The sequence below is a fragment of the Juglans microcarpa x Juglans regia genome, chromosome 5D (genome assembly GCF_004785595.1).
Source record: "Juglans microcarpa x Juglans regia isolate MS1-56 chromosome 5D, Jm3101_v1.0, whole genome shotgun sequence".
Taxonomy (NCBI): Eukaryota; Viridiplantae; Streptophyta; class Magnoliopsida; order Fagales; family Juglandaceae; genus Juglans; species Juglans microcarpa x Juglans regia.
In genome coordinates this window covers 13,089,313-13,113,533 of record NC_054602.1, presented here as the reverse complement: position 1 = coordinate 13,113,533, position 24,221 = coordinate 13,089,313, and the positions used below count along the sequence as shown (strand labels likewise).

The 24,221-nt window shown below is 35.3% G+C and overlaps 3 protein-coding genes across 3 annotated transcripts; all 3 read left to right on the top strand.

Moving 5' to 3' along the window:
* The first annotated feature begins 2,794 nt into the window (after positions 1 to 2,794).
* On the top strand, positions 2,795 to 7,458 carry LOC121265280 (protein SRG1-like). The gene is made up of 4 exons (XM_041168845.1): positions 2,795 to 3,174; positions 5,844 to 6,097; positions 6,597 to 6,921; positions 7,152 to 7,458. Exons 1-4 carry the CDS (start codon positions 2,926 to 2,928, stop codon positions 7,398 to 7,400), a joined length of 1,077 nt encoding a protein of 358 aa, XP_041024779.1. The 5' UTR covers positions 2,795 to 2,925; the 3' UTR covers positions 7,401 to 7,458.
* A 303-nt stretch (positions 7,459 to 7,761) lies between these two features.
* On the top strand, positions 7,762 to 17,371 carry LOC121265279 (protein SRG1-like). The gene is made up of 2 exons (XM_041168844.1): positions 7,762 to 8,135; positions 17,258 to 17,371. Exons 1-2 carry the CDS (start codon positions 7,887 to 7,889, stop codon positions 17,357 to 17,359), a joined length of 351 nt encoding a protein of 116 aa, XP_041024778.1. The 5' UTR covers positions 7,762 to 7,886; the 3' UTR covers positions 17,360 to 17,371.
* A 1,782-nt stretch (positions 17,372 to 19,153) lies between these two features.
* On the top strand, positions 19,154 to 23,564 carry LOC121265272 (protein SRG1-like). Its single transcript, XM_041168837.1, has 4 exons — positions 19,154 to 19,483; positions 21,871 to 22,124; positions 22,532 to 22,856; positions 23,146 to 23,564. Exons 1-4 carry the CDS (start codon positions 19,235 to 19,237, stop codon positions 23,386 to 23,388), a joined length of 1,071 nt encoding a protein of 356 aa, XP_041024771.1. The 5' UTR covers positions 19,154 to 19,234; the 3' UTR covers positions 23,389 to 23,564.
* The last annotated feature ends 657 nt before the right edge of the window (positions 23,565 to 24,221 follow it).

Genomic DNA, 24,221 nt, shown 5'->3' with positions numbered 1-24,221 from the left:
TTGCTTGTTGCTTGATGTCAATGACTTTTCTTTAAAGGTAACATTTACTGCCAAAGTCTTCCTCATTTTCATATTGTCATACTATAATACTTCTATTTTTATATTTTTATGTTCAGCTTCCTAGATATGGAGAGCAAATACGGTTGTGCTAAAGAAAACGTGGAGCACAGGCATTGGCTTAGCCAAATGTCAATGAAAGTTATATTTTGAAAAATGTTCACGTAATTTCTACTACATTGAATTAGCTAAACACAATTCATTTGGAAGATAAGTTACAGTAACTTCATCCTTAGAGTCATATATATATATATATATATAGCATCTTCATTCTAATATTTTATTATTTCTTGTGTTTCCCTTTTCCTTCTCTCTAGTATAACTTCATCCTTATAGTAACTTCATCCCTAGAATTACGATGCATTTTTTTATTATTAATTATATTTTTTTAAAATATATTAATCATCTTTCTTTTAATATTTTTTAAAATATAAAAATAATTAAGAAATTATTTTTTGCATCTATCTATAATCATGCAAGAATTATAATAATATGAGAAAATATGAAAAAACTTTTTATTAATTATTTATAATGTACAAAATAATGCAATAATTTTATCTTATGCTCGTCTGTTTCTTCCTTTGTTGTGTGTTGGGTTTTGTTTTTATGTTTTTTCAGGCCAAATAAAGAGAGAATCGCCGATCAGGACTTTCCGACACCCATTAGCCAACACACGGCCCACCTGGAGGTTTCCCAGCCGCTGATCTTCAAGACCACGAAACGCGTTGCCAATCGAAGCGGAGCATAGCCCGCATGCTCGGGTTGAAGATTCGGAGCTCGTCGGTACGTGGGCCTCACACGCCACCAAGGAGCCCTCTGCCGCTGCAACATGCAGCTGTTCTGGATCCTATGACTCTGGATCTTCCAAGATCGATTGTCGGTTTTCCTCTCAGAGTGGCACATAACTGTACGTCCACAGTAGCGTTTTGTGCACTATTTTTCCATTTTTACAGTGTTTTCACAATATAATTTATTTTGTGTCCTATCTTTATCTTGTTTAAAAATAAAATTTCAAAAACATAGTGCCTTCGGACCTTAGTCCGAATGGAGTGGTCCCCCCCTCCGCTTAGGTGGTGCTCCATACTCTGCTTAGTTAGGGTATGGAGTTTTGTCACCTGGTTACTATTAACTCTATCGTAAACAGAGTTGTGATATCTCTTAGACTTAGGTCTTTGGATATCTATCGTCTGGACTATACCATGTCAGTCACAAAAGTGTGCTAGAAAGCTATTAAATTTTGTAACCAGCTTGTTTTTAAGTCAACTTTGTTTGTCCTCTATTAATGAATGGAATGAGGTCCATTATTATTAAAAACAAATTACAAGAAAAAAAATAATAATGCAATAATCTTATCTTATAACAAATTATAATATAAGTAATGTTCATCTATATAATTTTATTAAAGAAATATTAATAATAAATAATATTTTTTTATAGAGATTGTAATGACGAATCTAATATAGACTTTAAATTTTGAGTGATTGCCTAAAATAATAATATTGGGTAGACGAATGTTAGTTAACCATGAAGTCCAATGTACTTGCTCCTTGGTCCTATAAACCCATCATGGTTTCAAATGCTCGCAGTGCACCTGATTAATTCTTTGCTGCTCTTCATTATTTTGCAAAAGTTGAAGGGGGAAATACATCCCAACATTTAGTTTTACATATTAAAATACTTTGGTAGTTAGCTAAAGTTGAGTTGGAATTCATTGTTAGTATTGAGGGAACCCATGTTGTTTTTTATTTCTGTTAGTCTAGTAATTGGTATACTCAGAATATGAGAGAGAAAAAAAAAATACCTTTATGTTTTGGATAAACAGGTCAAATATTCGTTCTCATGTTTCATGTTTTAAGTGTCAAAATTGATTTCAGCTCATCTTTTGCAATATGTAGGCATACGGCACGCATTGGCACCTACTTTGCAATTGATGGACATGGACTGGACATAAGTAGATTGCAGGTAGAAGTCAACTTATTTCAATTTCTTGCTTGTGCAGTTGGTTTTTTAAGCTGGAACCTATAATGTGAATGTGTATTATAACTTCTTTTTTTTATGTATTATGTTTAAGTAACCTATAATGGGAATGTGTTATATTCTGTTATGTATTCTGTTTCAGTGAATTTTTTTATGTTACAATTGACATTTTACGGCGACTTTTGATCACCGGAAATAATTTTTGTCATATAACTTTTTTCCCACTGCTCATACTGCCGGTAATAACTATTTACAGCTACTTATACACAGCAAATATCAAATTTGTCATGTTAGAATATTTTGGGTGAGTTATGTCTAGTGTTTACTCTTATTTCTGGAGAATTATATTGCGGCAAATAAGATTTCATCGCGGGTAAAAGTCCGTTAGCGACATGGTTTATGGCCATTTTAGCCGCAAGATTTTAAACTTTTTTCGACAAAATAAATCGCGAGTTAATGTTTTTCGAGATGAATGTTGATTTTTGAAGAGTATGCAAGGGCTTTTTTCTGGCAAATTAGTATTGCCCGAAAAGTACTTTGTATGCAAGGGCTTTTTCTGGCAAATTAGTATTGCCTGAAAAGTACTTTGTCTTGTAGTGTGCATATTTTAAATTTTATTTTATTTTTTTATTCTTATTATATTCTTATTAAATTAAATAAGTTATTCTTTTCATCATTTATAGTTCACGTACATGTATCATGACCAAAAAAAAATTAAAAAAAGTGGTGCTTATTGCTCACTAGACTTATGAAATATGATGTGACCGAAGGTGGGTGGGCTTTACCCCAGTTTCCTCATCAGTACGTTATCCCCATTCTTGTGATATGTAGGAATTAAAGCTCTAAAATTGCCCTTGGAATTCCTAGGTAGCACTACTGGTTCAGCTGTATATGGAAGCGCAAAAAACGAGATTTGGGAGCTCTCCCCCGGTTCCCTTTGTTCAGGAGCTTGCAAAGGACACAGCAAGCACTGTCCCGCCACGGTATGTGCGGCCCGATCAAGACCCTTCCTTCATATCCAACTCCACAGCTTTGCCCCAACTCCCAGTCATCGACATGCGTCTCCTATTTTCCCAAGATTTTATGGACTCTGAACTGCAAAAGTTGCACTTGGCAAGCAAACAATGGGGTTTCTTCCAGGTCAGTCGTGATCTCTCTCTCTCTCTCTCTCTCTCTCTCTCTCTCTCACACACACACACACATACCCACAGAGTAAAGTATGAATACATGATCTTTGTTGAACTCTTCATAAATGAAGAAATTAGCACCTGATCATCTGATCTATTATATAACTGTTTTGAACCATCAAATGGCTCCTCATGACAAAATACTTTGTGAGAGTATAATTAAGTACAATATATGACAAAACTCTTGGTTGAAGAGTCATGACCAGTATTGACTAAACGGATTCAGGAAAAGATTGAAGAAAAAATGAATCCTTCATCCAAAAATATTAATGAGAGTAGCAGATTATGCATATGACAAGAGATTTCAGAGATTTGGAAATGTAGGTTTACCAAAGATATATATGCTTTTGATCATCTTTATTGTCCAATGCAATTTTTTAGCAAATGATCAAAGAAACAAATCGTTTGTAAACATGACCGTAAAGATCAATAAGGTAAACGCTGATCATGTTTACGGTCATGTTTAAGATCAATCATTTGGATTATATTTTCGTTTTTTTTTATGTGGGAAATAGGCTTCATTTTGTCCATAAAGGAAGTTACAGCTGTAACTAGTCAATACAGAGAAAACTCTAAATACAAGCCAAATTACACATCTGTTATACGCCTCCCCGCACACAAATTCATTTGGGCATTGTCTAAACTTCTAAAAACTCTCATAAGAGAGTATCACTCTCTTTATAAAGCAGAGATAAAACACATCCCTACCTCCAAATAAGGAAAGGGTATCCCAACCACCCCATCCTCCAAAAGGGGAGGGGTATCCAACCACCCTGTTATGGATATAAGTCTAATAGCCTATTTTTTTTTATTCACCTCATCCTCCGAAGGAGGAGGGATATCCAAACACCCTCCTATTAAAAGGAGATAAACAAAATACAAACACCAAATAAAACCCTACAAAAAGTAGAGATACACTATACTACAAACAAAACACATGGCCCAGCCTACTTGCAAGTGGGAGGGCAGCATATCTATCTTTCCTGCCGCCACCCTTCTTCAATTTTCTTTTTCCTTTTTTCTTTTTTTCTTCTTCTGTCGCAAGATCTACTTCCTCCTTCGCTCGATCTTTCTGCCACCCATCTCCTCTGCACGAGCTTCGGCAACCTCCACCAGGCCTTCGAACTTAGTTTCCTCCACCGCCCCTCTCACCCAGCCCCTACTTCACCCCCCCCCATCGCATGAACAATGGCCACACGAGCACCCATCGGACAAATCGACCACCCATCACACGAGCATGAACACATGGCATCCTCACACCTTCGCGCGGCACAAATCACACCTCACATGACACAATTGCACCATCACACGGCACAGGACCATCACACAAATCGCATCGCACTGGACCATCGCATGAGCACCATCACGACACCATCTTGTGCGGGTTTCTTCGTCCTGGCGGCTCAAATGCTCAGCCCCAGTATCGGCGGCACCATGCAAGGATACACTAAGACTACGATGGGTTAGGGCCTTTGTGGTTTGTGAAGGAGAAACATATACTAAAACGAAAAGAAAATAGAACGAAAAACTATGCTGAGACTGGGATCACCATAATGTGTTCCTCTTTTATTAGACCTAATTAAACACAAAAATGAAAACCAAAGTTTAGAATTAAAAATAAATAAGTAAATGGCATAAATTCATATTTCGTTGGATTATATTTTTGTTGTTAAATGGCATAAACTCTTTACATTAAAAACTTTAGAATTAAAAATAAAGGAGAAAAAAAGACATTGAACCGTTCGGCCACTCTACATGAGATGTGAATTCTAGATTTTACATTAGTAAAATATACACATACAGCTTTTTTTATAACCCTTTATATAATCTTGTCTTAAATGATGAACTTTTTTAATTAAATAACTTCTAAAAATTCTATAGTTTTTCAGAAATACCCTTAATTTAAACCATAATTATATAAAAAATTGTAAAAAAGATAATTATACATATACCATTAATCCATACATTAAACCTGACAACCACACTTAAAAAAGGTCGAACGGATATAGATCTCTTAGCTATGCTTAGATACTGAAGTGGTCTCAAATGATTTGACTTAATATGTGAATAGTAGTATTTTGTATAGGTCTTACTAAGATGTGTTTGAATATAAATAAGTTGAGATATATATTTGAATATATAAAATAAATTGAAATAAGTTTAAACTTTTTACAGAAAATTAAAAAAATATTAAATCTCATCATTAATTATTTTATCAATAATTAATTTCAGATGAATTAAGGAGATGTTGCTGTCCAAACATAGTCTTGCCCTTAATTTTCTCTCTCTCTCGCACCTAACTTGGACTTTTTCTGTAGGATCACAATAAAAAAAGTGAATTTTTTGAGTGGGTGTTTTTAAATGAACGGAGAGGTTACAGGATTTGGGCATGTACATGCATGGCAAGAAAAGGGAGGGTAAGTGCCCACCACTGCGAATAGGGGGGAGGAGTAGGATGGACCCAACAAGTAAAAACGACAATATTTTATAATTTTATTTCTTAAATTCTAAGATTTTTATTACTTTGACATGACTTCAAGATGTGGGGATCATGAGTTTTCAAACTTTTTCTATTTTTTTAATTTATTTATGAGGAATATTAATGTGGGAATGTTTTTGTAGTTGATAAATCATGGGGTGAGCAGTTCCCTGTTGGAGAAGGTGAAATCTGGCATTCAAGAACTATTTAATATGGATATGGAAGAGAAAAAGAAGTATTGGCAAGGTGAAGGAGAAGGAAAGGTCGAGGGATTTGGACAGAGCTTTGTTGTTTCGGAGGAGCAAAAGCTGGACTGGGGTGACATGTTCTTCCTCATAACCCTTCCCACCTATCTCAGGAAGTCCTACTTATTCCCTCAACTCCCTCTCCCACTCAGGTCATCTCATCTCTTCTTCACTCTCATGCTTGCATGCAGATTTGTTGAAACAAATAAATAAAGAGTAATACTAGATACATATAAGAATTGTGTAAGTATCACGCACTCCTTTTGAAAAATAGTAAGGTCTACCATTAAAAAATTTTAAAGTGGATCTCATATTTACACATTTTTTTAAAATAATGCGTGACACTTACACACTCCACGACTGCAAATATCATTTCTCTTTCTTTAATGGAGAAAACGTTAAGGATCTGTTTAGAAACATTACTATTATCAAATATTTTCGAAATACTTTATTACTATTCACAAACTATTCATTATTATTCTTACTACTCTTAAGACTGTTTAAACGTAGTAAAACGTTGGGAACAACTAAATTGTTTAATATAAATTATTCGATTTTTTACCGCCATTAATGATCTTGTGATTAATCAAACTATATATCTTTAAATCTTTGGGCTGAAGGAAAAGTTGAAAAGATCAAGTTTGCATGCAGAGATAACTTGGAAGCTTACTCGGCAAAGCTGAAAAGTCTTGCCATGAAAATCCTAGATCAGATGGCCAAAGCTCTAAGAATGGAAACTAATGACATGAGGTGCCTATTTGAAGAAGGGATGCAGTCAATGAGGATGAACTACTATCATCCATGTCCACAACCAGAGCCTGTCATCGGCATCAGCCCTCACTCCGATGCTGTAGGCCTAACAATCCTCCTCCAACTCAATGAAATTGAAGATCTGCAGATTAGAAAAGATGGAATGTGGATCCCAAGTAAACCCCTCCCCAATGCTTTTGTTGTCAACATTGGAGATATTTTGCAGGTAAATCTTCGAGATTTTTTATTAACCTTGACTTATTTCCATGATGTCACGAATCTTTCCCCAATACTCAAAAGTACCGGCGTACACATTCTATAATTTGAAGAGAGACAGATACAATATGTAAATCTCCAGACATAAAATGTTATCCATATATATCTTTCTTACGGAGAAAAAAAAAAGTATTCAGTTTTCAGCTGTTGGTTAATTCCCATGCATGAATGGTTTGGCAGATTGTGATGAATGCTATCTACCGTAGCATCGAGCATCGTGTGACTGTGAACTCAAAAAAGGAGAGGCTGTCGATAGCCACATTTTTAAGCCCAAGGCTAGAAGGCGATTTCGGTCCCGTGCCAAGCCTTTTCAATACAGAGTCACCGGCATTATTCAAAAGAATAAGAGTTGCAGGTTACTTGAAGGGTCTTTTCTCACGGAAACTCGATTGGAAGTCATACGTTGATACTATGAGGATCCAGAAATGAGGGCGGAAAATGCAAGCTCTTTATCACAGCGCTAGCTAGCCTTTGACCTTGCTTGCTTGCATTAAAAACCTCAGTCACTAAAAGAAATAATTCCCAGTGGCTCTTCTAGATTTGCTTTTGCCAAAGTGGGACCAACGGAAACTTGTAATCCCTATTTAAACATCAAAATTTTTATAAGCTTTTTTTCGGAACAAAATATATAAATATAAATAGAACAACATACATAAAAGAAAGATAATTAAATATGATAGAAACAAATACAACCATGTTACCCGCACAAGGTGGTAGAATCCAAAAACCAAAAAAAAAAAAAGTATTAGGCAGAAAATAATAGAATAAGGCACATAGAGAATATATACAAACACGCGTACATATTCAAAGCATAAAACAAGTTTCGACAGCAATATAGTACTGGTCCCCATGGCCATTTTGTAATAGGTATAATTCAAGCTCTGTAATTGCCTTTGGACTTCCCATCTCGGAGCTATGGAAGCTGAAAAAATGATCTTTGGGAGCTCTCTCCCAGTTCCCTGTGTTCAGGAGCTGGCAAAGGAAAGGCCAAACGCAGTGCCACCGCGCTATCTACAGCCCGATCAAGACCCTTCCTTCATATCCAACTCCACATCTTTTCCACAACTCCCAGTCATCGACATGCAACTCCTATTTTTCCCAGATTTTATGGACTCTGAGTCGCAGAAATTGCACTTCGCAAGCAAAGAATGGGGTTTCTTCCAGGTCAATTTGATCTCTCTCTCTCTCTCTCTCTCTCTCTCTCTCTCACACACACACACACACCCAAAGAGTTGTAGAATTATAGCATCTGATGATCTGTAACTATTTTCAACCATTAAGCCTTGAATAAGATATCAAACCCGATATTGACTGATCAAGGGTTCGATGTTTGAAAAGATTGAAGAACAAACGAATCCAAAGCACAAGAATGAGATTACCATATGCATGAATAAGATATCAAACCGTAGTCATATATGTTTTAGAGCATCTTTCTTAATCATTGAATTGTTCAATGCAAAATTTCATCGAATGATCCGAGAAACACATAGGTTGTAAACAAACAGCACAAAAAAAAAAAAAAAGGACTGATCGATAAGCGTTGACCTTATGATCTGGAAAAGATAGTGAAAGAAGATCTGGAAAATATTTCTTTAAAGAAAAAAGATAAATACCAGTAAAATTGATTGAAGCAGCTGAATAATCAAAGCAAAAGTCAAAGTTAGGAGCGATAGAGACAGACTCGGGGGCCTCTATCCATTTGTCTTTCCTTCTGGGTAACAATATTTCCTTTAAAGAAATATTGTGTGGTCATGCAGTACTTATTTTACAAAAAAAGTTAATAAGATAGTGTGGTTGTATAGTTGATTCATTATTATTTATTTTGTAATGACAACTTTCCTCATCTTGTTCTGACATGGTAATGGGTTTGACTATTTTTTTTTTTTTATTATGCTTGTATTTCTTGGCTCAATAGGTCATTGTAGTTAGAAATTGTGAAAGATATTGATTTTCCTTGCATTCTATATATAAATTGTATTACTGCTAACATTTTATTGTTTTTTCATGTTAAAAATTAGTTTTTACGGGTTCTGTTACAAGAAGAGGGTAGCTTGATTAGAGTCTAAATTAAAAATTAGTGTTTATGGGTTCTGTTACAAGAAGAGGATAGCTTGATTAGAGTCCAAATTTGTCTCATACTCTCACACGTGCTATTGAGATAATGAGTCTTCTAATGATTAATGTGAACAGAGTTCTTTGCTGCAGGAGGATGAGTTATTAGTATATAGGTTTTATTGTTATGGTATATAATATCTATGAATTGTTTGATGTGAGTTGTTCCCATTAAATATGGCAGAGTACATGAAAGTTTTATTTTAGTTATTTGTTATCTTTCATCTGCTTATGATAGTTTCTTTTGTGCTACGTGTAAGTTGTTTTTTTAGCCTATTTCTACTGTTGGTATGTGATTGTGCAGGGTGGATGCTTTGATTTTGGTTCTGAAATGGGTTCTGATGGAGGGTGGTGGCTTCTATATGTTGTGGAGATTAGCTACTGTGTGGATTGGAGCTGGTTCTCAATCTCTAATATAGCCAAAAAGTAAATACCCTTGGTAGTTGATCTCTCATGAAAACTAATTTTGGGTTGATTTTTTTTACATAAAACAAAAAAAAAAAAAAAAAAAAAAAAACACACCTCACACATTTCAATGAAGTAATATTCCTAAATTTTTATGTGAATTTATTTTTGTGCATTCTTATTTGGTTGCAGGAAAGGGAAAGTTGTTGTTGCTTGATGTCAATGACTTTTCTTTAAAGGTAACATTTACCCCCAAAGTCTTCCTCATTTTCATATTGTCATACTATAATACTTCTATTTTTATATTTTTAATCCAAATGTCAATGAAAGTCATATTTTGAAAAATATTCATGTAATTTCAGTTACATAGAATTAGCAAAACACAATTATTTTGGAAGATAAGTTACAGTAACTTTATCCCTAGAGTCATATATATATATATGAAGGGACTGTTGCATCTTCATTCTAATATTTTATTACTTCTTGTGTTTCCATTTTCCTTCTCTCTAGTATAACTCCATCCCTATAGTAACTTCATCCCTAGAATTACGATATATTTTTTTATTATTATTTATATTTTTATAAAATAATATTAATCATCTTTCTTTTAATATTTTTTAAAATATAAAAATAATTAAGAAATTATTTTTTGCATCTATCTATAATCAAGCAAGAATTATAATAATATGAGAAAATATGAATAAACTTTTTATTCATTATTTATAATGTACAAAATAATGCAATAATCTTATCTTATGCCCATCTGTTTCTTCATGTGTAGTGTTTTGGTTTTGATTTTATGTTTTTTAGGCCAAATAAAGGGAGAATTGCCGATTGTGACTTTCTGACACCCATTAGCCAACACGCACCCCACCTGGAGGTTGCCCAGCCGCCAATCTTCAAGACCACCAAACGCGGCGCCAATCGGAGTGGAGTGTAGCCCGCATGCGCGGGTTGAAGTCATTTTCCTCCCTGAGTGGCGCGTGTACTGCACATGCCACAACAACGTTTTGTGCACTGTTTTTCCATTTTTACAGTGTTTTCACAATGTAATTTATTTCGTGTCCTGTCTTTATTTTTTAGAAAAATAAAAATCCAAAAACATAGTGCCTTCAGACCTTTGTCCGAATGGAGTGGTATCCCCCCCCCCCTCCGCTTAGGCAGTGCTTATGGGGTGCTCCATACTCTACTTAGTCGGGGTATGGGGTTTTGTCACCCGGTTATTATTAACTCTGTCGTGAACAGAATTGTGCTATCTCTTAGACTTAGATCTTTAGAGATTTGTCGTCTGGACTAGACCATGTCAGTCACATAAGTGTGTTGGGAAGTTATTAACCTTTGTAACTGGCTTGTTTTTAAGTTAACTTTGTATGTCCTCTATTAATGAATGGAATGAGGTCCGTTATTATTAAAAAAAATTACAAGACAAAAAATAATAATAATGCAATAATCTTATCTTATAACAAATTATAATATAAGTAATGTTCATTTATATAATTTAATTAAAGAAATATTAATAATAAATAATAATAATAATATTTTATTATTATAGAGATTGTAATGACTAATTCAACATAGACTTTAAATTTTGAGCGATTGGCTAAAATAATAATATTGGGTAGACGAATGTTAGTTAACCATGAAGTCTAATGTACTTGCTCCTTGGTCCTATAAACCCATCATGGTTTCAAATGCCTGCAATGCACCTGATTAATTCTTTGCTGCTCTTCATTATTTTGCAAATGTTGAAGGGGGAAATACATCCCAACTTGTAGTTTTACATTTTAAAATACATTGGTAGTTAGCTGAAATTGAGTTGGAATGAGTTGAATTCATTGTTAGTATTGAGGGAACCCATATTGTTTTTTAGTTCTTTTAGTCTAGTAATTGGTATACTCAGAATATGATTAAAAAAAAAAAAAACTTTTATGTTTTGGATAAACAAGTCAAATATTCATTCTCATGTTTTCATGTTTTAAGTGTCAAAATTGATTTCAGCTCATTTTTTGCAATATGTAGGCATACCTATAATGTGAATGTGTATTATAACTTTTTTTTTTATGCATTATGTTTAAGTAACCTATAATGTGAATGTGTGTTATGTTTTTTTATGTATCATGTTTAAGTTAATTTTTTTATGTTACAACCGACATTTTATGGCAACTTTTGATCGCTAGAAATAATTTGTCATATAACTTTTTTCCCGCTGCTCATACCACTGGTAATAACTATTTGCGGCTATTTATACCTGCCACAAATATCAAATTTGTCATGTTAGAATATTTTCGGTGAGTTATATTTTCCACTGTTTACTCTTATTTTTGGAGAATTATATTGCAGCAAATAAGATTTCATCACCGGTAAAAGTCCCATAGCGACATGGTTTACGGCCTTTTTTGCCACAATTTTAAACTTTTTCCAACAAAATAAATCATCGGTTGATGTTTTTGGAGACCAATGTTGATTTTCAAAGAGTATGCAGGGGCTTTTTCCGGCGAATTAGTATTGCTGGAAAAGTACTTTATCTTGTAGTGTGCATATTTTAAATTTTATTTTATTTTTTTATTCTGGTTTTATTTTTATTAAAATAATTAAATTATTTTACTTATCATTCATATTCCACGTACACATATCATGAACAAAAAAAAAATTAAAAAAAGTGGTGCGTATTTGTCACGGGTGTTGGTGGCAAGGCTGTAAGGGAAGCAAGAAGAGTAAAGAATGAAGCTAAAGGAAGAAGTAACTGCATTAACAGATTAACAGCAAGAAGGAAACTGAAATAACAGAAGGAATCGGGGGCAGTTATCGATAGGGGGAGTTTTGGTAAATAGAGTTAGTAATATGGTGCATTTCATGTTTTGTAGTGTTAGAAGTCGTTTAATGAAACGGTGAGTTTTGAGCTGTTAAGAATTGCATTGCGTTTTATGATGTAAAGTTTGCGTTTTAAGTCTTCTTTTCATTCTACATCTATAAAAGCAGAGGAGACTCACATGTAATTCATCTTGGATTAATACAGTTCTGAACTTGGGAGGTTGGGAATTCCTCGAAAATTCCTTGTCAAGATTCACTATGGAATCTGGCATTTGATGATCAGTTCGTCTGTCGTTCTATTTTCTTCTTTAGTGTGTGATTGAGCCAAAGTTGTATTGTTAGAGTGGAGAGGGACTGCAGTAGTGTTCTTGAATTTGCAAGAACGTTACAAGTGGTATCAGAGACAGGCAGTCTTGGGGAGCTCTGATGGCAGACGGTACGCTTGCAGCCTTAAAGAATCAGCAATATGGGTCCCAAAAGCAGCAGGAAGCAGTTCAGAAGTAGTTGGAGAATCATCAGCAAGCTATTAGTGGGATGGCAGAAAGGTTAGACCAAGTTTCTGATATGTTACGTTCTTTGTGTGAAGCTGTGAATAGCAATTCTTTTAAAGATAGAGAGGGGTCGATTGAGACTAGAAGTCATGAAGAAATGGGTGTTGTTCAGAGAGGGTTCAGATTGGATTGCCCACGTTTTAATGGTATTGATCCTACCAGTTAGGTCTTTAAGGCCAATCAGTACTTTGATTTTTATCAAGTACCATTTCACCAAAAGTTGATGGTAGCATCACACCATATGGAGGGTGAGGCATTGGTGTGGTACCAAAATACCTTAGATACTGGACAGTTTAATTCATGGGAATCCTTAGTGATGGCAATGCAAGGAAGATTTGGGCCATCAGCATTCGATGACCCAATGGAGGCTTTAACCAGGTTAAGACAAACTACTTCTATTAGTTTGTACACGTCACAATTTGAGGCCTTGTCAAATAGGTTGAAAGGCTTATCTGAAAGACACAAGATGAGTTGTTTTATTAGTGGATTAAAAGATGATATTCGAATACCTGTTAAAATGTTTAATCCACCTAATCTTGGTTCTACTTTTGGCTTGGCAAAGTTGCAAGAAGAACATGTTTTGTCTTCAAGGAAGTCTTGGAGGCAACATGGCCAGTATGCTGATAAATGGCCTGCTGAAAATGGGGGGGATGTAGCTAATAAAGGGCAGAGAATTTTTCCTCCTGTGAGGAAAGTTACCTCCCTTCAAATGAATGAAAAGAGGAAGAAAGGATTGTGTTTCCACTATGATGAGAAGTGGAATCCCAATCACACCTGTAAAAACCATAAGGTGTATATTTTGCAAGGTGATGATGAAGAAAAGGTGGAAGATAATGTTGTATTGGAGGAAGAATTTGTGCCAGAAACCCAAGGGCCAAATTTACAGGATTCTGAAGTCCTGGAGGTTTCAATACATGCTATCTTAGGTTGTGTAAATAGCAATGCTATGAAACTGTTGGGAAGGATTGGATCTTTTATTGCGGAAATTCTGGTGGATTCTGGGAGCACACATAATTTTTTGGACCCATTGCTGGTGGAGGAAGCTAAATTGAAAGTGGAAAAGGATGTGGGATTGCAAGTTCAAGTTGCAAATGGTGAAACAATTGTTAGTCAAGGGAGATGTGTGGAAGCTGTTAACATTCAAGATTCCAAGTTCATAATTCCATTTCATGTTCTTACTTTGGGTGGGTGTGACATTGTTCTTGGAATCCAGTGGCTTAAGACATTAGGTTCCATTAAATGGGACTTTACTAATATGATGTGACCGAGGGTGGGTGGGCTTTACCCCAATTACCACATCAGTACGTTATCCCCATTCTTGTGATACGTAGGAATTAAAGCTCTGAAATTGCCCTTGGATTTCCTAGCTAAGCACTACCGGTTTAGCTATATATGGAAGCGCAGATAACGAGGTTTGGGAGCTCTCTCCCGGTTCCTTGTGTTCAGGAGATTGCAAAGGACATAGCAAGCACTGTCCCACCACGGAATGTGCTACCCGATCAAGACCCTCCCTTCATATCCGACTCCACAGCTTTGCCCCAACTCCTAGTCATTGACATGCATCTCCTATTTTCTCAAGATTTTATGGACTCAGAACTGCAGAAGTTGCACTTGGTAAGCAAACAACGGAGTTTCTTCAAGGTCAGTCGTGATCTCTCTCTCTCTCTCTCTCTCTCTCTCACACACACACACACGCACACACACACACACATACCCACAGAGTAAAATATGAATATATGATCTTTGTTGAACTCTTCATAAATGAAGAAATTAGCACCTGATCATCTGATCTATTATATAGCTGTTTTGAACCATGAAATGGCTCCTCATTACAAAAGACTTTGTGAGAGTATAATTAAGTACAATCTATGACAAAACTCTTGGTTGAAGAGTCATGACTCATATTGACTAAACGGATTCAGGAAAAGATTGAAGAAAAAATGAATCCTTCATCCAAAAATATCTATGAGAATAGCAGATCATGCATATGACAAGAGATTTCAGAGATTTGGAAAGGTAGGTTAACCAAAGATATTATATATGCTTTTGATCATCTTTATCGTCCAATACAAATTTTTAGCAAATGATCAAAGAAGCAAATCATTTGTAAACATGACCGTAAACATCAATAAGGTAAACGCTGATCGTGTTTACAGTCATGTTTAAGATCAATTCATTCGGATTATATTTTTGTTGTTTTTTTTATATAAGAAATCGGCTTCATTTCATCCATGAAGGAAGTTACAGCTGTGACTAGTCAATACAGATAAAACTCTCAATACAAGCCAAATTACACATCTGTTATACGCCTCCCTGCACACAAATTCCTTTGGACATTGTCTAAACTTCTAAAAACTCTCATAAGAGAGTATCACTCTCTGTATAAAACATAGATAAAATACATCCCTACCTCCAAAGAAGGAAAGGGTATCCCAACCACTCCATCCTCCAAATAATGAGAGGTATCCCAACCACCCCATCCTCCAAAAGAGGAGGGGTATCCAACCACCCTGTTATGGATATAAGTCTAATAGCTTATTTCTTTTATTCACATCATCCTCCAAATAAGGAAGGGTATCCAAACACCCTCCTATTAAAAGAGATAAACAAAATACAAACACCAAATAAAACCCAGCAAAAAGCAGAGATACACTAAACTACAAACAAAACACATGGGCCTAGCCTAAACAAAATACATGGGCCCAGCCTATTTGCAAGTGGGAGGGCAGCCATTAGGGTTTCATCTCTATCTTTGCTGCCGCCACCCTTCTTCAATTTTCTTTTTGCTTTTTTTCTTTTTTTCCTTCCTCCGTCGCCCGATCTACTTCCTCCTTCGCCCAATCTTTCCGCCACACATCTCCTCCGCGCGAGCTTCGACAGCCTCCTGCAGGGCTTCGAACTTAGTTTCCTCCACCGTCCCTCTCACCCAACCCCGGTTTCACCCACCCATCGCATGAACAATAGCCACACGAGCACCCATCGGACAAAACGACCACCCATCACACGAGCATGAACGCATGGCATCCTCACACATTCGCACAGCACAAATCGCACCTCTCACGACACAATCGCACCATTACACGGCATAGGACCATCACACAAATCGCATCGCACTGCACCATCTCACGAGCACCATCACGACACCATCTCGTGCGGGCTTTTTCGTCCTTGCAGCTCAAACGCTCAGCCCCAACATCGGCAGCACCATGCAAGGATACACTGAGACTGGGATGGGTCAGGGCCTTTGTGGTTTGTGAAGGAGAAACATATACTAAAACGAAAAGAAAAGAGAACAAAATACTATGTTGAGACTGGGATCACCATAACATGTTCCTCTTTTATTAGACCTAATAAAACACAGAAATGAAAACAAAAGTTTAGAATTAAAAATAAAATAAAAAAGTAAATGGCATAAATTCATATTTTCGTTGGATTATATTTTCGTTGTTAAATCGCATAAATTCATTACATTAAAAACTTTAGAATTAAAAATAAAAAAAGAACTAAATTAAGTAAAAAAAACACATTGAACCGTTCGGCCACTCTCCATGAGACGTGAATTCTAGATTTTACATTAGTAAAATATATACAGACAGCTTTTTTTATAACCCTTTATATAATCCTGTCTTAAATGATGAAATTTTTCAATTAAATAACTTCTAAAAATACTATAGTTTTTCAAAAATATCCTTAATTTAAACCATAATTATATAAAATTTTCTAAAAAACTAATTATACATATACCATTAATCCATACACTAAACCTGACAATAACCACACTTAAAAAAGGTTGAACGGATATAGATCTCTTAGTTGTGTTCAGATATGAGATTGGCTCAGATGATTTGACTTGATAAGTAAATAGTAGTATTTTGTAGATCCTACTAAGATATATTTGAATATAAATAAGTTGAGATATATATTTGAATATATGAAGCAGATTGAGATAAGTTTAAACTTTATATAGGAAATTGAAAAATTATTAAATCTCATCAATTTTTATTTTATCAATAATTAATTTGAGATGACTTAAGGTGATGTTGACGTCCAAACATACTCTTGCCCTTAATTTTCTCTCTCTCTCGCACCTAACTTGGACTTTTTCTGTAGGATCACAATAAAAAAGTGAATTTTTTGAGTGGGGGTTTTTAAATGAACGGAGAGTTTACAGGTTTTGGGCATGTACATGCATGGCTAGAAAAGAGAGGGTAAGTGCCCACCACTGCGAATAGGGGGAGGAGTAGGACGGACCCAACAAGTAAAAACGACAATATTTTATAATTTTATTTCTTAAATTCTAAGATTTTTATTACTTTGACATGACTTCAAGATGTGGGGATCATGAGTTTTCAAACTTTTTTTTTTAATTTATTTATGAGGAAAATTAATGTTGGAATGTTTTTGTAGTTGATAAATCATGGGGTGAGCAGTTCCCTGTTGGAGAAGGTGAAATCTGGCATTCAAGAACTATTTAATATGGATATTGAAGAGAAAAAGAAGTATTGGTAAGGTGAAGGAGAAGGAAAGGTTGAGTGATTTGGACTGAGCTTTGTTGTTTCGAAGGAGCAAAAGCTGGACTGGGGTGACATGTTCTTCCTCATAACCCTTCCCACCTATCTCAGGAAGCCCCACTTATTCCCTCAACTTCCTATCCCACTCAGGTCATCTGATCTCCCTTCTTCATGCTCATGCTTGCATGCAAATTTTTTGAAACAAATAAATAAAGAGTAATGCAAGATACAGTTATGAATTGTGTAAGTATCACACTCTTTTTGAAAAACAGTGGAGTCCACCATTAAAAAATTAATTTTTTAATATGGATCTCATATTTATTCATTTTTTTAAAGGAGTGTATGACGTTTGCACACTCCATAACTGCAAATATCATTTTTCTTTCTTTAATGGAAAAAATGTTAAGGATCTGTTTGGAAACATAATTATTATCAAATATTTTCAAAATATTTTATTACTATTTACAAACTATTCATTACTATTTTCACTACTCTTAAAATTGTTTAAACGTAGTAAAAGACTTTTCAGTTATAAAACGTTGGGAACATCTAAATTGTTTAATATAAAATATTTGATTTTTTACAGCCATTAATGATCTTGTGATTCAATCAAACTATATATCTTTAAATCTTCGAGCTGAAGGAAATGAAAAGATCAAGTTTGTAAGCAGAGATAACTTGGAAGCTTACTCGGCAGAGCTGAAAAGTCTTGCCATGAAAATCCTAGATCAGATGGCCAAAGCTCTAAGAATGGAAACTAAGGACATGAGGTGCCTATTTGAAGAAGGGATGCAGTCAATGAGGATGAACTATTATCCTCCATGTCCACAACCAGAGCTTGCCATTGGCTTAAACGCTCACTCCGATTCCGTAGGCCTAACTATCATCCTCCAACTCAATGAAATTGAAGGTCTTCAGATTAGAGAAGATGGAATGTGGATCCCAATCAAACCCCTCCCCAATGCTTTCGTGGTCAACATTGGAGATATTTTGGAGGTAAATCTCGAAGATTTTAGATTAATCTCAATTTATTTCGGTTCAGTCACAATCTTTCACCAATACTCAAAAGTATTGACATACACTTTATATAATTTGAAGAGAGATAGAAACAATATGTAAACCTCCCGACATAAAATGTAATCCATATATATCTTTCTTACAAAAAAAAAGTATTTGATTCTAGTTTTCAGCTGTTGGTTAATTCCCATGCACGAATGGTTTCACAGATTGTGATGAATGGTATCTACCGTAGCATCGAGCACCGTGCGATTGTGAACTCAAAAAATGAGAGGCTATCGATAGCCACATTTTTAAGCCCAAGGCTGGAAGGAGTTTTCGGACTGGCGCCAAGCCATTTGAATACAGAGTCACCGGAATTATTCAAAAGAATAAGAGTTGCAGATTACTTGAAGGTTCTTTCCGTGTGGTAAGTCAAACGTTGATACTATGAGGATCCAGAAATGAGGGCTGAAAATTAAAGCTCTTTATCACAGCGCTAGGCTTTGACTTTGCTTGCTTGCTTTAAAAACCTCAGTCACTAAAAGAAATAATTCCCAGTGGCTCTTCTAGTTTAGCTTTTGCCAAAGTGGGACCAACGGAAACTTGTAAATAAAAGAAAGATAATTTAATATGATAGAAACAAATACAACCATGTTACCCGCACAAGGTGGTAGAATCCAAAAACCAAAAAAAAAAAAAAAAGTCTTAGGCAGAAAATAATAGAATAAGGCACATGGAGCATATATACAAACACGCGTACATATTCAAAGTATAAAACAAGTTTTGACAGCAATAAGTACTGGTCCCCTTGGCCATTTTGTAATAGGTATAATTCAAGCTCTGTAATTGCCTTTGGACTTCCCATCTCGGAGCTATGGAAGCTGAAAAAACGATCTTTGGGAGCTCTCTTCCAGTTCCCTGTGTTCAGGAGCTGGCAAAGGAAAGGCCAAACGCAGTGCCACCGCGCTATAAGCGGCCCGATCAAGACCCTCCCTTCATATCCAACTCCACATCTTTTCCACAACTTCCAGTCATCGACATGCAACTCTTATTTTCTCCAGATTTTATGGACTCTGAGTCGCAGAAATTGCACTTCGCAAGTAAAGAATGGGGTTTCTTCCAGGTCAATTTTCTCTCTCTCTCTCTCTCTCTCTCACACACACACACACACACACACACACAAAGAGTTGTAGAATTATAGCATCTGATGATCTGTAACTATTTTCAACCATTAAGCCTTGCATAAGATATCAAACTCGATATTGACTGATTAAGGGTCCAAAGTTTGAAAAGATTGAAGCAAAAACGAATCCAAAACACAAGAATGAGATTACCATATGCATGAATAAGATATCAAACCGTAGTCATATATGTTTTAGAGCATCTTTCTTAATCATTGAATTGTTCAACGCAAAATTTCATCGAATGATCCGAGAAACACATAGGTTGTAAACTAACAGCACAAAAAAAAAATGCTCTAATTGATAAGCGTTGACCTTATGATCTGGAAAAGATAGTGAAAGAAGATCTGGAAAATATTTCTTTAATAAAAAAAGATAAATACCAGTAAAATTGATTGAAGCAGCTGAATAATCAAAGCGAAAGTGAAAGTTAGGAGCCATACAGAGAGACTCGGGGACCTCTATCCATTTGTCTTTCCTTCTGGGTACGGCCCGAGGGCCGAGGCTGAATGTGTTAACAATATTTCCTACCTCAAAAATTATATTAACAACCGGCCAGGGAACCGCGGGGGCACCGCGTCCCACATGGCCAAATTAAAATTCTTTTTTTAAAACTCTCTCCTTCTTTCTTTTACATCAGTTCAACGGCTAAGATCTCTGCAATCTTTATTTCTGGCAGATCTAACCGACAAATTATTACAGCAAAGCACAGAGCACAGCACAGCACATCTCCCTCCTCCTAACCCAGTTCACAGATCTACATTTCCTCCCATAGTTTCTTTCTCTGTGCTGCTTCATCTTTTCCAATAACAAACTTATATATATATCTATATTGTACAGCTTCAACATCTTGATCCAATACTTTTAAGGACCACAACAATAACTTGACCAAAATGGAAAAGAAAGAACAAAAGCTTTAATCAGATTCTTCGGGATGATCAACATCGATCGTCGGTACTGGTTTCCTTCCTTACTTTCGTCGTCTTTCTTTTTTTTTATTTTTTCCAACGGACCCATTTTCAGACTCGGCCTCTCGATCATTGGTCTGCAATTTTTGTTATGGGTATTCTTTTTAGTTCTTGGTTGGATCATTGGTCTGCAATTTCAGATTCGGCCACCGGACCCTTCGTCTTCAGAACCCTCATCCCCATTGTCTTCGTCTTCTCCACTGCCTCAAGAAGCCACAACCCACGCAGCCACATCCCACGAAGCCCCTATCGTCTTCTCCACAGTCACGATTTTGATATAATTTTTGCTAGCATTCTCCCCAACCAAACGGCAGAGAGAAGTAGAATTTCAATTTTGAAAGTGTCGTGTAAATTGATTTTCAAAAACTAAAACAAAAGGATCTCTTGTATCGTCAATACAATAACCATTGTTGAATTTGATAAATTAATTGATTTACGATGAATAGAAAGAGAGAGACTTTAGTATCTGAAAGGGTCTCATAAAGCTCCTAAAGACTCTTCTCAGAAGGTCCCATTTGACCTCCAAATTTTTTTTTTCAAACCGTCGTTAGCTTTGTTTTATTGTTGTTGAGCACCGGTTTGGGTGTTTTTCTGTCACTTGAAATCCTCTGCCAAAATGGATTTGGGCGTTTTCAGCCACTCGAAATGCTCTGCAGAAAAGGGTTAGTCCTTCCTTCTTTGTTTAGTCCAGTCCTTTCTCCTTCCTCTAATCCTTCTTCAGATGTTGGTTCTTCTTCAGTCGTTGGTTAAAATGCTGAGATGCTATTTCTTCTTCAGACGATGGTTTGATTTTCATTTATTCTCTTTTTTTATTTTTGTTAGAAGTTGATGTGGCAGTTTCAACTTCAACCAGTTACACGACCGTTCCGCAAGGCTGATGGCGTGTAGAAGAACTAATTTAATAATATTTTAATATTTTTTAACTTTTATTTTATCTCATCTGCGTAATCAAGTGAGACCTTAATTAATTCTAAAAAAAATTATAAAAAAACATAAATCTATAACTCTTATAAAAAAACTTATTTTTTAAAAATAACTCACTGTTTCTCTAAATAGAATAGATGATACTTATAAATCTTAAAATTATATTTAGCATTAATTATTCTAATTTTATAAGTGTGTCAACGTCTATTTTCTAAAAGAGAAAAATCATAGAAGTGGCAAGAAAAAGGTGTACGGTTGCCCATTATGATTTTATTTCTTAAATTATAACATTATTTTTTGCTTCTTAATAATAAAATGAAATAGGACAAGTCGTTTTCAAACCAACTGGTTTAAATAATCACCCATAAAATGAAGGGATAAGTTTTGTTTTTAATATTTATTTATGAGGAAAATTTAATGTGGAAATGTTTTTACAGTTAATAAATCATGGAGTGAGCAGCTCATTACTGGAGAAGGTAAAATCTGGCATTCAAGAACTATTTAATATGGATATGGAAGAGAAAAAGAAGTATTGGCAAGGTGAAGGAGAAGGAGAGGTTGAGGGCTTTGGACAGACCTCTGTTCTTTCGGAGGAGCAAAAGCTGGACTGGGGTGACATGTTCGGCCTTATCACCCTTCCCACCTATTTGAGGAAGCCCCACTTGTTCCCTCGCCTTCCCCTCCCACTCAGGTCCCATCTCTGTTTTTCATTCACATGCTTGCATGATTTTTAAAATAGAAATTCTATTTATGTGCTAAAACTCCCTTTAAAAAAAAAAAATTCAAATGGGATTGATATGGAAAAATCATTCTTTTAATGGTGGGCATATTTTTCTTCAAAATGATTAAGCGTGACTTACATACCTTAAAATTGTATCTACCATTACTCTTTTTAATAAAATAAGTCATTTTGGACTTTGAGGCTATCCTAAATTGTTCAAATTTTACTCTAAAGTATCAAATCAACTAACGGCCAAGTACTGCATATGGCCTAATGGCACAAGACCCATATCTCCAAAATGAAGACTATGGATTAGACCCCACTCCCCCAATATATAAAAGACCAATATTTTTTTTCACTATGGAATCTAATTGCAGAGATAACTTAGAAGCTTACTCGACAGAACTGAAAGATCTGGCCATGAAAATTCTAGACCAAATGGCAAAAGCTCTGAGAATGGAAAGTAATGATATGAGGTGCTTATTTGAAGAAGGGATGCAGTCAATGAGGATGAGCTACTATCCTCCTTGTCCACAACCAGAGCTTGCCATTGGCTTAACCGCACACTCCGATGTTTCAGGCCTAACAATCCTCCTACAACTCAATGAAATGGAAGGTCTCCAGGTTAGAAAAGATGGAACGTGGATCCCTGTTAAACCCCTTCCCAATGCTTTTATCGTCAACATTGGAGATGTTTTGGAGGTAAATCTTGGAGACTTTTATTACCCTTAAGTTCTTTTACATTACACATAAACAGTTCTTATGATTCGGAAAGAGACGGACAAAATATATGAATCCCATATCATAGAATGTTATCTGTAAAAACTATCTATTAAATGCAATAAAATTCATTAGGCCGCAGTGTGCGTCATATATACATATATATATATATACATATATATATATATATATATATCTTTCTTACGGTAAAAAAGTGTTTGATTCTAGTTTTCAGTTGTTGGTTAATTCCCATGCATGAATGGTTTGGCAGATTGTGACGAATGGTATCTACCGTAGCATTGAGCATCGTGCGACTGTGAACTCAGAAAAGGAGAGGCTGTCGATAGCCACATTTTTAAGCCCAAAACTAGAAGGAGATTTTGGTCCACTGCCAAGCCTTTTGAATGCAGAGTCACCGGCATTGTTCAAAAGAATAGGAGCAGTAGATTACTTGAAGGGTTTTTTCTCACGCAAACTCGACGGGAAGTCATACATTGATTCTATGAGGATCTAAGGAATGAGGCAAAAAATGCATGCTCTTCAGAGAATAAGTTCGAGTATATACCAAATTTAAAATAAACGAAATGTTCATGCTATATTGTTAATTACTTTGTTTTGCCAAAGTGGGACGAACAGAAATTTGTAATTCTATTTCTACGGTAATAAATATTAGATCTATGCCCTCCATAATTTCTAGGATATTCTAGCTAATACTATGCATATCTCATTAAGTCACAATCATTTTTTTCATAAAATCAAATTAAAGTGATTGATATAAATATGCAGTGGTATTCTTTTTCTTTTTTTTTTTTTTTTTTTTTTGATAGGATATGCAGTGTTATTCTAAATCTTATCATTTCCGTCAAAACTATTGACATGGCACATTCAACAAAGGATTTTTTTTGAGGAATTATCCCGTGCATTGCTCATTTTTTACAATGCAGCTGCTAGGGCCATCGAGAAATCCCATGAGGATTTCTACCAACAGTGCAAATTATTTTTTTATTTTTTACTCTTTAAAACATTTTTTATGTATTTTTTTAAATATAAAAAAAATAAAAAAACACAATACTAAAAAATAGAGAAAACAAATATTAAAAAAAAACACATTCGGTAGCTTTCATCGTGGGATTCCTGGGTGGATACATGATTTCCATCACAAGTTATGCTACTCATCTTTCAACACCATACACCATACACAATACAAGATAAAGTAGTTTTCACGGCTACATTTATTTGCACCGACTAAAAATAGTAGCAAAAAGCCCACTTCCACTGTTTGGGTGGAAACCTTCTGAAAATTTGCAATGAAAATAGTCATTCTTTTGATTTTATTGCCGGAAATGA

Bases quoted from the DNA above. Each gene is read 5' to 3' on its own strand.
- LOC121265280 (XM_041168845.1), top strand. From the start codon at position 2,926: ATGGAAGCGCAAAAAACGAGATTTGGGAGCTCTCCCCCGGTTCCCTTT. The intron at 3,175-5,843 runs GTCAGTCGTGAT...ATGTTTTTGTAG, and splicing joins AACAATGGGGTTTCTTCCAG to TTGATAAATCATGGGGTGAG. The intron at 6,922-7,151 runs GTAAATCTTCGA...ATGGTTTGGCAG, and splicing joins ACATTGGAGATATTTTGCAG to ATTGTGATGAATGCTATCTA.
- LOC121265279 (XM_041168844.1), top strand. From the start codon at position 7,887: ATGGAAGCTGAAAAAATGATCTTTGGGAGCTCTCTCCCAGTTCCCTGT. The intron at 8,136-17,257 runs GTCAATTTGATC...ATGTTTTTGTAG, and splicing joins AAGAATGGGGTTTCTTCCAG to TTGATAAATCATGGGGTGAG.
- LOC121265272 (XM_041168837.1), top strand. From the start codon at position 19,235: ATGGAAGCTGAAAAAACGATCTTTGGGAGCTCTCTTCCAGTTCCCTGT. The intron at 19,484-21,870 runs GTCAATTTTCTC...ATGTTTTTACAG, and splicing joins AAGAATGGGGTTTCTTCCAG to TTAATAAATCATGGAGTGAG. The intron at 22,857-23,145 runs GTAAATCTTGGA...ATGGTTTGGCAG, and splicing joins ACATTGGAGATGTTTTGGAG to ATTGTGACGAATGGTATCTA.